Raw genomic sequence first — 14369 nt, forward strand, 5'->3', positions numbered from 1 at the left:
ACTCTGGTCCAACCACAAACCCATCAAAAGTGCACCGCCACACAATAATAAACTTATATAGTGATTGCCGCTATATAAACAGCTAACCTACTATAGATAGCCAGTAGCCTAGTTTTATTAATTCTGAACCTTAGCACTCTGTATTTGCCTACTATCTCCTAATCCCAAGATCCCCTAACTGTGCTAGATTAGGCTTGCTAATCCAAGGATTAGCTCCAAGTAATCACATACTTCCCCTCCTCAGATGTTTCCATTCTTAGAAACATAATCTATCTAAGCAAGAAAACCAAGAAACCTATGTCGTAAACTAGCAACTTTCTCCCAAGTCGAGTCCTCCTCTGCCCTATCTTTCCACTTAATTTTATACTCAGGGATCACAACTTATTTCTAAGTTGCCTTCCCCTGAAATCAATCAATGTTTCTAGTTCATGTGGAACATAGGAGAAGTCCTCAATCTCAACAAGCTCCTGAGGAGTCACAATGCTATCCTCAGCTCCCAACATCTCTTTCAGTCTGTTGACATGAAAGACTAGATGAATTTCCACATCCTGAGGCAGTTCTAGCTTATAGGCTACCTCTCTAATCTTTGTAAGGATCCGGAAAGAACCACAGTACCTAGGCGATAACATCCCAAACTTCCCCGCTTGTAATGGCTCTAAACTCTTGGGTATTCGCAGATACACCAGCATTTCCTCGGATAACTCCCTCAGCGAATGATGTCTATCAGCATAAAACCATGCTCTATCTTGGGCACTCATGATAGAATCCCAAGCTCTGGCTAGCATCTCCTGCATATTTGTCAAGAAATCCCTAGCCGGATCATTCTGAATACCATGAAGTCCCATAGCTACTAGAGATCTAGGTTGGTATCCATACATGAGCCTAAACAAGTTGTAACCACTCGCTACATGCTTAACACTATTATGGGCAAACTCAACCATCAAGATGTGTCTCTCCCAGTATGATGGTCTCTTGGAGACATATGAACGAAGCATATCCTCCAAAACCTAATTCACCCTCTCTGTATGCCCATCGGACTAAGGATGATAAGAGGAACTCAAACTCAACTTGGTCTCCAATTTCTAGAAGACTAGCTACCAGAACAGACTGTGACCAAGAATCCGGATAATCCAAACAAGAGGGTCGGAGGCAACATCAAAATAGTGCTGCCAACGTGTGAAAAATGCAACGCAACGCAATAGGGCTGGACTAAAGCACGCAGTCCGAAGCTACTGCAATGTCGAACTCCACCTAGCAGTAACCAAGCCCAAGGGTGTGGATATCAATGGTCTTTGCCCATCTCACCAAGGAGGTTGGCCTAGAGCAAGTCACGAAGCTGGCTGCATTCAGGTTGCCAACATCAATCTTGCAAACTAATGTTGAGGCTTTGAGGGAGGCTATTGACAACATTTGGCCGCCCAAGTGGTCTTCTTCTATTTTGGTGTCAGGGTACGGGAGGCCAGGGAGCTTCGTGTCGCCCATACTGAGACCAGGACTCGGGTCACCTACCGGAGGCCAAGCCTCGTGTCACCCGTAGTGTGGCCAAGACATGGAACCCACTGTCAAGGATCCGAGTTTAGGCTTCCCATTGAGCTAGTTCCGTGCTCGGGAAGACTTGCTATTTACAGGTTCCATGAACAAGAGATTTCCATTGCATAATGCATATGCATACATCTCTCTCTGTTTGAAATTGTTTTCGCATGACTTGTTTTCGTGTGAATGCATGTTATGACGTGTCCAGTTCACGGGCACGAGACGCCCACCTGTGAGCCGTGTGAATGTCCTATATTCTGACATGTTTGTGGCATGTGAACAGGTGGTAAGTATTCATTTAACCCTTGTTTATTATTGCAAAGGTTTAATAACCTTAGCAAAGTTGGGCACCGGCCACTGGCTCAGTGCCCAAGGCCCAAGGTCAAAAGTGTGGCCAGCCCAAACGTTAGGCACCCACACAAGGCCTCATAAGTGTGTAGACACTTAAAGGAGGTGCCCACCATTAATTATGGTGAGCTGTGCCACATGGCACAAGGGATTTGGACCCCTCCACCTCCTCTCCTCCATTCTTCTCCACTTTTTTGCACTTTCCCTTCTCCTAGAAGCTGGCACCCAAGTCCAACTCTCCCTGGCTCACTTCCCTTTTTCTCCTCTAATACCACTGAAACTAAACCGACTACGTGTGAACGTCCTTGAGCACCGTCTCTGAACAATACGCTCGTCAACACTAAAATGAACTAGCCACAATACACACAATCACTAAAAGATACATCAATGCTCAAGACAATCTACCCAAAAAAAAAAAAACACTGCACAATACACAACCATTGGGGCTACGAACGGGCCGACCCCTCCCCTCAATATTGAAGTATATTATTGGAGTATTTTATTTGTGTACAAAGTTCCAAGGGCTTGCTAGCCAGATAATCCATGCAATGCATAATATGAAGACATATTACCCAAACAAGAATTTGTCGGCGGTGAAGAATGTCGAAGCTGGACTTGTCGAATGAGTCAATACGACCAGCCCTCCACTTGGAGTTGTGTGAATACGAGTAATGAAACTAACGTTCTAAGACCACGCCCGCACAACTCGCAGAGGAACGGGCTTGGTCCTCCCAAGTGTAAGCACGTAGACAGGTGCTCACACTCTACAAGTACACGAACAACTACTTGTAGTAGATCCGGTACACAAGCTGGTACTACTAGGGTTTCAGCAAGTACAACCCCGAGTACAGTTCTGATTTTCAGCAAGTACAGGTGGTACAGTTAGGCTTTCAGCAGGTACAACAAGGAGTACAATTTTGATTTTCAGCAAGTACAGCTGGTACAGTTAGGGTTTCAGCAGGTACAATTGTTGGTACACGCGGTACAACAGGTGCAAAAGGTGCTGCAGGTATAAAAGGTACTAAGGGTAAAGTCACAACAGCAGGTAAAATTAGGGTTTCAGCAGGTGCCCACAGCAGGTACTGTTAGGGTTTCAGCAGGTGCCCACAGCAAGGAGAGTCCATCCCAGTTGTATCTCATGTTCAGATTAATAAAGCAATGAGAAAGAGTGTTTCCACGTACTTAGTTTTTGTTCGTGATAAGGTTGAATGTAATGATGTATGTGTAGATACTCTCACAAGTGAAAGGCTACAAGGATTGCTTTGCAGATGCATTACTAGGAGAGCTACCTCTTGAGAAATCCGAGGATCATCGCATTGATTTGGTGCCGGGTAGCTCCCCATCAAATAGACCTGCATATAGGGTAAGCGGAGCACAGCAAGAGGAGATTATGAAACAGGTGACGGAGCTTCTGGACCAAGGTTTGGTTCAGCCAAGCTTTTCGTCGTATTGCTCACCGGTCTTGCTAGTGCAGAAGAAGGATGGTTCCTTCCGTATGTGTGGATTACAAGGCTTTAAATAAGCTTACTATCAAGAAACGGTTTCCAATCCCGCGCATAGATGACATCCTCGATAAACTTGATGGGTCTGCATGTTTCAATCTGTCATGTGCACACACATGTACATGCTTCTCACAGAGGCTAACCCTAAGGAGGCAACAAGATAAAGAAGAGAAGATCAAAACTGAATCAGAATTTAGGAGCATGTTATGCTGTCTTGGCAGGAGGATATCTTATGGAAGAGGTGGTGTTGCTATTGGCCAACATAAGAATAGACTAATGAACCTGTCGGCTGCATATCACATGATTTATTGGACTTGAACCCAGCCGACCAGCAGTCGGCCAGTCCATCAGTGAATTTCCAGCCTATAAATAGGCATGTTTGCTCATTGTTGTATTCATTCACTCCACTAGGGAGTGGGTCCAACATTAGGATGATTTTGGGTGTTTACACCTTTTCTGGTGACAGGAAGGCAGCCCATGGCTGTAGATGTAGGGTACCTTTTTGTACCATATATGAATATACTAAATTTCTAGCTCTCTCTTTCTCTCTCCTCACCCTTCTGTCTGCGTTTTTGCATCAGCATGTTCTAAGTGGTGTTTAGGGCTGAAAGAAGACTCCCAGAGCTTCCGCGTGTTACATTGGTATCAGAGCATCAGGCTCAGCAAAGCTAAACATTGATTCAGTCCCATATGATGGTGTACAGGTCCAAGGTATAGGAAAGTGCACGGATACGAAGCCCAAGGCAAGGAACACAAGATCGGGAAGAGCTCCCAGGAGGTTTTTTGGTGGTGTTCCACAAAGCCAGAGGGGATGGCAGTCATGTGAGCCAGATAAGTTCTCGGGCAACGGTCCCAAGGGAGGATTATCCTCCAAGGGGTGGAGTGAGAGTGCAAGACTCATTTCTCAGGAATGAGGACCAAGACGGTGTTCAGAGTCAGGGCAAGAACGGATTGGGGACTGGATGGAACAGATGCATAGATCTTATTCAGAGTCAGAGTGGAGTTGGGACCGGGCCGGGCATTTAGGGAAAAGGTTGCCAGAGTAGGAAGGATGACATAGGGACTCCGAGAAGAGAATGGGATGATGACAGTCATCCAAGAAGTAGATTGGAATCGGGTCATCAAGTTTAGCAGTGGGGATGTCATGTGCACACACATGTACATGCTTCTCACAGAGGCTAACCCTAAGGAGGCAACAAGATAAAGAAGAGAAGATCAGAACTCAATCAAAATTTAGGAGCATGTTATGTTGTCTTGGCATGAGGATATCTGATGGAAGAGGTGGTGTTGTTGTCGACCAACATAAGAATAGACTAATGAACTTGTCGGCTGCATATCACATGATTTATTGGACTTGAACCTGGCCGACCAGCAGCCAGCCAGTCCATCAGTGATTTTCCAGCCTATAAATACACATGTTTGCTCATTGTTGTATTCATTCACTGGGTCCAGCATTAGGATGATTTTGGGTGTTTACACCTTTTCAGGAAGGCAGCCCATGGCTGTAGATGTAGGGTACCTTTTTGTACCATATGACAGCTATCTCTCTCTCTCTACTCTCCCTTCTATCTGCGTTTTTGCATCAGCATGTTCTAAGTGGTGTTTAGGGCTGAAAGAAGACTCCCAGAGCTTCCACATGTTACACAATCGCATTGATCTTAAGAGTGGGTATCACCAGGTGCGTGTGGCATCAGAGGATATACACAAAACGGCATTCAGAACGTCACTTGGACTATATGAGTTCTTGGTATTTTCCAAGAATAAGCAAGAGCACCGCCAACATTTGGCCATTGTTTTTGAAGAGCTTCGTAACCACAAGCTTTTCATTAATGCGAAAAAGAGTGAATTTTTTCTTTCCGAGATTCACTATTTGGGGCATATTGTATCAAAGAATGGTGTCAGGATGGATCCTGCAAAGATTGAAGCCATTCGGAATTGGCCTTAGCTATCTTCTATACATGAAGTACGAAGCTTTTTGGGTTTATGCTCATATTACAGGCGTTTTATCGGACACTTTACATGGATTGATTCGCCATTGCATGAGCTCACTAAGAAGAAGTGAGTGGGCCTGTCTTACTCATTCCAGACTTGCAGAAACCTTTGTGTGTGGAGTGTGATGCATCTGGAAGGAAATTGTTTATGGCAAAGTGATATTGCCGTCCATCCTGCGTAGTAAGGATGAGATCTTTGCAGCTGATGAGTATGTCAGAGATCTTGATGTTGCCTTTACACAAGTGTGGACAGCCATTGCTCATTCACAAGATAAGCATAAGAAGGCTGCCTACAAGCATAGAAGAGAGGTAGACATCAAAGAAAATGATTGGGTATTGCTGAAATTTGAGAAAGCAAGACTCCGTAAGAGGCCAGGAAAGGAGGGAGCATGCCCTAAGCTCTCTATGAGGTATTACAAACCTTTTAAGGTGATCAAGCAAATCAATGAGGTTGTTGTCCAGCTTGCCTTGCCTGATCATTGGAAGATTCACAATGCCTTTCATGTGAGTCTATTGCGCAAGTATGTGGGGCCAGAGCCAAAAGAGCCTGTCTCACAGAAGAGCCGCTAGAGGTTGATGAGCTAGAGGAAGTTCTTCAACCTGAACAAATTGTGTTTCACAAGGAGAGAGAGCTACCTGCCGGTAAGTTTTCCAAGAGATACCTTGTGAAGTTCAAGAACTATTTGTCTATCAACGTAAAATGGATTGATGAAGACTACTTCAAAGATTACCCACAACTTCTTCAGGCATATTTGGAGGCTTTTCAGTTGAGGTCAACTATTTAGACGTCGGGGGAGATGTCACCATTTGGCCGCCCAAGTGGTCTTCCTCTAGTTTCGTGCCAAAGTACGGGAGACCAGGGAGCTTCGTGTCACCCGTACTGAGGCCAGGACTCGCATCACGCACGGGAGGCCAAGCCTCGTGTCACCCGTAGTGTGGCCAAGACGTGGAACCCACTGTCAAGGATCCCAGTTTAGGCTTCCCATTGAGCCAGTTCCATGCTCGAAAAGACCTACTATTTACAAGTTTCAAGAACGGGAGATTTCCATTGCATAATGCATATGCATGCATCTTTGCTTATTTGAAACTATTTTCACGTGACTTGTTTTCGTGTGAATGCCTGTTATGATGTGTCCAGTTCGTGTGAATGCCTGTTATGATGTGTCCAGTTCACGTGAATGCCTGTTATGATGTGAATGAAACTATTTTCACGGGACTTGTTTTCGTGTGAATGCCTGTTATGATGTGTCCAGTTCACGTGCAAGGGATGCCCACCCATGAGCTGTGTGAATGCCCTATATTCTGACATGGTTTGTGCCACGTGATCAGGTCATAAGTATTCATTTAACCCTTGTTTATTATTGCAAAGGTTTAATAACCTTAGCAATTCACTTTTAACCCACTGTCAAGGATCCCATTGCCCAGTTTAGGCTTCCCATTGAGCCAATTCCATGCTCGGGAAGACCTGCTATTACAAGTTCCAAGAACGGGAGATTTCCATTGCATAATGCATATGTATGCATCTCTGCTTATTTGAAACTATTTTCACGTGACTTCTTTTCGTGGGAATGCATGTTATGACGTGTCCAGTTCACATGCAAGGGACGCCCACCCGTGAGCCATGTGAATGCCCTCTATTCTGACATGGTTTGTGCCATGTGATCAGGTGGTTGGTATTCATTTAACCCTTTTATTAAAGCTAGGCACCGGCCACCGACTCAGTGCCCGGGACCCAAGGTTAAAAGTGTGGCCAGCCCAAACGCTGGCACCCACACAGGGTCTCATAAGTGTGTGGACACTTTAAGGAGGTGCCCACCATTAATTATGGTGGGTTGTGTCACATGGCACAAGGGATTTGGACCCCTCCACCTCCTCTCCCCCATTCTTCTCAACCTTTTTGCACTTTCCCTTCTCCTAGAAGCTGACTCTGAACTCTCCCTAGCTCACTTCCCTTTTTCTGTTGTGTACCTGCTCAAACCCTAACATGTACCTGCTGTGGGCACTTGCTTTACCTGGCTTAAACCCTAACAGTACCTACTATATACTTGCCGTGGGCACCTAATTGTACCTGCAGCTGTTAGTGTACCTTCTGTACCTACAGCACCTTTTGTACCTGCTGTACTACGTGTACCGACCATCGTACCTACTGAAACCCTAACTGTACCAGCTGTACTTGCTGAAAATCAGAACTGTAGTCCCTACTGTACCTCCTGAAAACCTAACTATACCACCTGTACTTGCTGAATATCAAAACTGTACTCAAGGTTGTACTTGCTAAACTTCTAGTAGTACCAGCTTGTGTACCAGATCTACTGCACCTGTCTGTGTGCCTACTCTTGGGAGGACCAAGCCCATTCCTCTGCAAGTTGTGCGAGGCATGCTCTAGTACGAGAGCGCCTGTTCGTGAGTGGTCTCAAAAAGAGTGTTTCATGTTCACACAACTCTAGGTGTATGAGGAGTCCGGGCTGGTCGAATTGACTCATTCTACGAGTCAATTCTTCACCGGCAAATACTTGTTTGGGTAATATGTCTTCATATAATGCATTGCCGTTCGCAGCCCCAATGGTGATGTACTGTGCAGTGCTTCTTTTCTTTTTTTTTTGCAGATTGTCTTGAGCATTGATGTATCTTTCAGTGACTATGTGTATTGTGGTTAGTTCATTTAAGTGTTGGTTCATGAGCCGGTGCTCAAGGACGTTCACACCTAGTCAGTGTAGTTTTAACTACTATTGAAGCTAGGAGATGTCCGCTTTGGGAAAAAGGAAGGGGCGGTGGCCTTGGTCAGGGTTGATGCCGTGGAGTCAAGGTGAAGACTAAAGGAAACCAACACCGGCCGAAAGAAAACAGCCCGAGCGCAAGAACCTACTGAGAAGAAACACAAAAGGGGAGGCAACGATGCGGGGGCACGAGGAGAAAGGAAGCGAGGGGGTGCTTACAGGAAGAGAGGAGGCGGCGATGAAGAGATGGGAGAGGGCAGAGAGGAGGAGGTGGGGCGAGATGGAGGGCAGCAAGGGGTAAGCGAAGGAGGAGGCGAGGGTGCACAGGTGGCAGAGGGGATGCAGATGGGCAGAAAACGGGGGCAGGCAGGAAGGCTGAAGGCAGGGGCACACAGGAGGCAGGACAGGCAGGGCAGACAAACTCGAGCCTTTATATATAGCAAAACAAGTGTATTTATAGTAACCTGAAATGAAAACACCAAATGTCATACGAACCAAGACAGGTCAACTCTGGATACTTTTTAGACAAGAAAACATGTCTGCAAGAACTTTGAAAAAAAAGGTCTTAATAAAAACCGCACCCCAGGATCCTTCGGAGACACAAAGGGTTCTCCCCGCTTCACTATAGAGAAGTGATTGAAATCTAACTCATATAAATCTTCACATCCATGGCGTATGGCAAGGGAGGCAAAAACAATAATCTTCCTCATGGTGTGAGATTGTGCGTTTTTCAATGCAAGAACCCCCGACTCCATAATTCTCTTTACTTCCTTTGGGCAAAAGGCTGCTTTGGGAGCTTTTTTGAGCGAGCACATGTTGCCACGGGCTCTGTAAGGAATCATTTCTGAACTAAAACCACCCCCTTCACCTAGAGCATTCATGTCCAATGCATCTATCTTCTTTCGAACTTTCCTCTTTTTCTTCCTTCTTTTTGTTCTCTTTCCAAGGTCTCCTTCATTCAAAGTTTGTCCACCACCGATTTTTTTGTTTGCATTACGAGTTGCCCTTGTGCTGGCAACTCCTTGATCATCTGTCACAGTAATATTGCAGTCCATATCTTCCATTTGCATTACCCTTTCATTATTACCTTCTTCCTCTTCACTGCAAGAATAATCTTTGTTGGTGAAATCACTCTCCATTGAGTCGTCCCTTTCAGATTCAGCATCTCTCCTTGCAGGCCTCTCCAAATCTCGAAGGTGCAGTTCCTCCCGACTCATCCATGTCACTGCACTACCTTGCCCATTGTAACCATCTTTCACTTGAGGAACTAGATTAAGTAAACCTTCACCATGCTTAACTCCAAAATTCATCTGCTCATTTTTTGCCAATTCTTGTTCTGCACTCTCGATGCATAGATCCCTCTCATTGTGCCGCTTGCTGTGTCCATCCAAGAGTGAACCCACGAAAGCTGCCTGCACATAAACAGTACATGTTAATAAAACAAATAACATGCAAGACGAGAGGCAGAACCAGCGATAGAACATTTCTTTAAGACAGAACGCTCGATTGGAAAATGTTGGCCATTGCATTTTGTTCATAAATTACCAAACTATTCATTATCGATAACCATTTAGACTCTACAGAACTTGATATTAAATGAAATACAAACTGGCGTGATAAAAGCCTCATTGTAGGGGAATTTATTATGATTAGGAGAAAGTACTTCAGACATAGCACGTTAAAGGCTGAGTATGCTTAAGAAGAGGAGACTAAGTACACAGCATGTTTAAAAACGAACAGCCTAGTGACCTAGCACAACTGCCAAGAAGAATCTCAGGCTCTAGAAGCACCTGAATGAAAAATGTAGACAGCTCATGAATTTCAACTATGAGTGGTTTCTACTTTATGGAGGTCTTTAGATTGTCAAGGCTAATCAGCTTTAAATTGAGCCTGTCTATTTAACAGCAGCAAGAAGCAGTTCGCACTTGCAATGAAGCTGTACAAGCATGCAGACTCTATACAGCATACATTATGTCAGCAGCGGCATAGACAACCACTCTACCTGTAACACATCCCCGAGACCACCAGCCATCAGCGCGACGAGCACAAGCACAATAGCTGGGGTGTAAATATAGCAATGGAAACTTAACATTATTTCCCAAACATAGCGAAAAACAAAGTGTGGTCTCAAATCCAAGATAGTCTACTCACAAGCTTCAAACCATCAAAACCATGATGTTGTACAGTAAGGACTATGTGCTGTGACATGCCCACTCATGTCAACACTCTCATGTGTTTTGCATTAAGGTTCCTACAGGGTGTTTAGGGCTGCAATTAAAGCCATGAAGGCTTCCATGCATGCATGAGGTGCCAGTCCACATGACCCTTGGCATAGATCTATGTGAATGCGTCAATGTGTGTTCGTGGAAGCATCAAGAAGGTATTGCCCCGACTAGTCTACATGCACACCACTGGTAATAGTGTTCCGTCCTTCAATAGTCCCTGGAAGCAATGTCAAGAAGCCCATATGCAAGAATATAAAAGCGTGCATGAACACACTTCAAAGAGAAGTCGTCGTCTTGCGGAATTGAACTCCTCGAAAAAACCAATCCCCTCATGGGAGGAATTCTGGATTTCTGAAGTATGGACAAGCCTTTCGGGTTTTTTTTTGTTGCTTTTTTGAAAAAATAATGCTTTTCAATGAATTTTAGAAAAAAAAAATGGCCACGCAAATGTCCACTAGGGGCCCGGCCAAGCCCAAGAGTAACCATGCAGTTCACTGCACAAGAACTGCCGCCAAACAGCTGCCGGAAATGACCACGAAAACCGTCGAACACAATTATGGCCAACCAACCAAGCCACACCAACAAGAGCCAACAGCTGCCAAAGTGTGAGCACCACACCACAACAACGTGGCAACGCAGAATCGAATGCCTTCTTCTGCAATTTTGTCTTCTTGTAGCCGCCGACAACAACTGGACGTTGATGATTGTCATCTGAACACAGTGTATCTACCGTGTGCCACACGCACACAAGACTAGCTTCGAGGCTTGGGAAAGCTTGGAGCTAGGCAGGCTGATTGGTGAGCTTGGCCAAGGATAAACTGACGGGTGGTGTCACATGCTCAGTGCATGGTGACAAACTAGCTCATCATCAACAGTGAAACATTTGTACATTATTAGAACCCAGTAGGATGATATTTGTCATGGTGACAAACTCGCTCATCACATCAGCAGTGAAACATTTGTACATTATTAGAACCCAGCAGGATGATATTTGTCGTACGCCGTGACCCCATTGTACATCCTCAATCCAGGATAAGTCAGGCACGAGCTACGTAGGTCATTCCTCCGCCTTAGCGGGTCAATCAGTCAGTCAAGTCCCTTAACCCACTTAGAGAGAATCATTCATACATGTAGAGTCAGTAGAAGCCTTAGGGTTTGCATCAGAAAGCACTTTGAATTTTGCATAATGTGCATCATTTAGAACATCTCAGAAGCCTTAGGAAATTTACTATGATTTATCTAGTATTTTCCCAATATTTTATGGTATTTATTTAGCATTTAATGTCATTTATAAACATAAAGTTTATTAAATAAATGACAAACCAACTTGACGAGCCTCTATTTAGTATAAATAGACTTGCATAGGGCTTAGACATTCCATTCAGCTTCATAAGCTAGGTACCAAAGTCGAAGAGCTTGATGTCAGCTTTCTGATGAGCCATAAAGCGTCTTCATCGGATATACGGTTTAGGAGATACAGGCCTCCAAACAGGGGTGGTTTCCAGAGTCTTTTTTTTTTGGCTGACCGACCCCTTTTCACGCCGTGAACCGGGCTCCACGAAATATTAATTTTTTTTTTAAAAAAAAAATTCGCGTGAAACTTAGGCTTTCACTCCGTGAATCGGACCTTCTCATGTGAAAGTTCATCCCATATTTCATGTCAGTAGACTTAAGGAAGTACTGGGTGGAACAAACCAGTTAGTTACTCCTCAAGAAATCATAGATGTCGAGGATATGACATTTGTCCCACACGAACCGGAAAAGATTCTTGAATTTCGTGAAAGACGATTACGAAATACAAGATCAAGTGGAAGGATGGTGTTGAGGAGGACGCTACATGGGAGACATTGACTACCCTTCAGAGGGACTACCTTGGGTTTTTATTGAGCTTAGGAGTGAGCTCTTAGAGGAAGTGGAGTATGTCATGTGCATAGAGTGTATATACCGTGTGCAACACGCACACAAGACTAGCTTCTAGGCTTGGGGAAGCTTGGAGCTACGCAGGCTGATTGGCAAGCTGGACTAGGGATAGACTGACAGGTGGGCACCCAAGTATGGACGGGCAAGCGCCCAAGTGTGGACGCCCGATGACTAGCCAAGAGCCTATAAAAGGGTGGCCAAGGTTAGTCAGTTGTTCATAGAGTCTCGCGAGTCTTTGCGAGAGCTCTATGGTTAGGAGCCTGGATCTAGTGCAGACGTGCACCTACTACATGCAACTGAGGCCGGCAACAGTCTCGAGACCCGCGAGGGTAGCTCCATGGCGGTATGGGACGTCACGGGGTAGAGATTGGTTGGTGCATCTTGCTAGTTAGTTCAACTCGTGGCTCGATGAGGACAGCCAAGACTTGTGGGTTTTGCTCACGGCTGGCATGGTTGGGTGGTGAGTCAGGCCTGCACCCCTTCACGTTGTTTGGCTTTGTTTTGCAGGTTTCGAGTCTTGTTTCGTAAGCGCTCTACGAGGAGATCCGTGAGGATTTGACAATGATGATAATGACGATGGTGATGACGATGGTGACAATGATGATGATCATCTTGTCTCTGTTAAGCGAAGTGAATCATAGCTCTCTCTCTCTCTCTCTCTCCTCGAGAGATGGGCTAGCTACTCATCTACCTAGGTACCCAAGATATCAGTTTACATGTGAGACAGTTGGGGTTTATCGAGATGCAGTATCTGATGGCTTGTTTGCTTTAGACCCGCATAGCCCTCTAGACGAGATCACGAGAGGATTGGCAGGTGTACTACATGCATCCGCCTCATATGTGTTCCCCTGCACTATGATCCCTTCCACCCACCCCCGTAGCACTGCCCCACAGAACAGTTGGTATGATGATGAGTGTCGTGAGACACGAGCATAGCTACAGCGTGAGATTGCCATTGGGTCTCACACGTATAGACAGGCCAGGATGATCTTTCGGCGCCTTGTGCGGAGGAAGAAACGAGCCTATCTGGCTAAGCTAGAGAAGGAGATCTACCAACTCTTCGTGGGGAAGGACAGCAAGAGAACATGGAAGATGTTTCAGGAGAGACATCCTGGTAAGAAACGAGCCTATTTGGCTAAGCTAGAGGAGGAGATCTACCAACTCTTCTTGGGGAAGGTATGATTTAGAGAGACAACCTGGTACTCCGATTACTGCGCTTGAGGCATGGCATACTTATGCTAGAGAGCTATATGATGCACCAGGACAACCCCCACCCCCCCTCCACTGGGAGCTAGACTGGCTAGCAACACCTTTTTTACTATGTGGATGGTGCTAGATGTGATAGACATGGCACTCAGGGATATTCGCGCCATTACTGTTAGGGGCGGTCGCTACGTGGGCCGGGCCGGCCGTTGAGGGCCAAAGGTTGCCCAATCCACGTTACTATACACCAGCACAAACTGATGGGAATTGGGAGGAATGGGATCGGCTATCCCATTATGAGGCTCATCGGGACAGAGCGCCCGTAGCGTTACTTGGAACCCAAAATCCAAAGACAGCTTTCTTTGGCTGGGTGTATTATGGGCCAAAGTCTCTCTCCCACCCGCCGCCAATATTTACTCGAACAAATTGGATAGATAAAGGAAGGAAAGATTCAGAACTTCAATCGAGAAGAGAGAGAAAGAGGCTTTCACTCCTTCGTAAAACCAACAGAGGATCAAGACCATACTAGCACGGCATGGGAGACGTCCAGTCAGAGTACTCACCATGGAGGACATTGAGGATATCTGCCATCAACCGATGAGAGACATCTTTGGATAGTGATGTATATGATGCTTACCTTTGTTGCTGGAGTTTTCCTTCCCAGATGTTATCCATTAGCAGCTCCTAGTACCTTACTTTTCCTTATAGTTGTTGTTTCAGTTTCAGTTATTTGTTTAGTTGTTTTAGCTTTTCTTACACAGACATTGTATCAGATCCACCAATTGTTGTAACCTTTTTGGTCTCATAGGTCATTTTGGCCTTTTGAGGACATTAATATATCATTTCATTTCATTTCTCTCTCTCGATCCGAGCAACTACAGGACGGTTATGGTTGGCCACGTGTTGGCCAAACTCTATGGTGCAGTGTTG

General features: G+C 45.3%; 1 protein-coding gene across 1 annotated transcript in view; it reads right to left on the bottom strand.

The window, feature by feature from the left end:
* LOC147621722 (uncharacterized) overlaps positions 1–14369 on the bottom strand; it is a 92780-nt gene that overhangs the window by 12227 nt on the left and 66184 nt on the right. Inside the window, exon 2 of the mRNA XM_086822758.1 lies at positions 8673–9503. Within this exon, the coding sequence (XP_086678884.1) occupies positions 8673–9503 (831 nt within the window). The remainder of the gene's footprint in view (positions 1–8672; positions 9504–14369) is intronic.

The sequence above is a fragment of the Cibotium barometz genome, chromosome 29 (assembly GCF_041138505.1).
Source record: "Cibotium barometz isolate CiBa-2024 chromosome 29, ASM4113850v1, whole genome shotgun sequence".
In the NCBI taxonomy this organism is placed as follows: domain Eukaryota; kingdom Viridiplantae; phylum Streptophyta; class Polypodiopsida; order Cyatheales; family Cibotiaceae; genus Cibotium; species Cibotium barometz.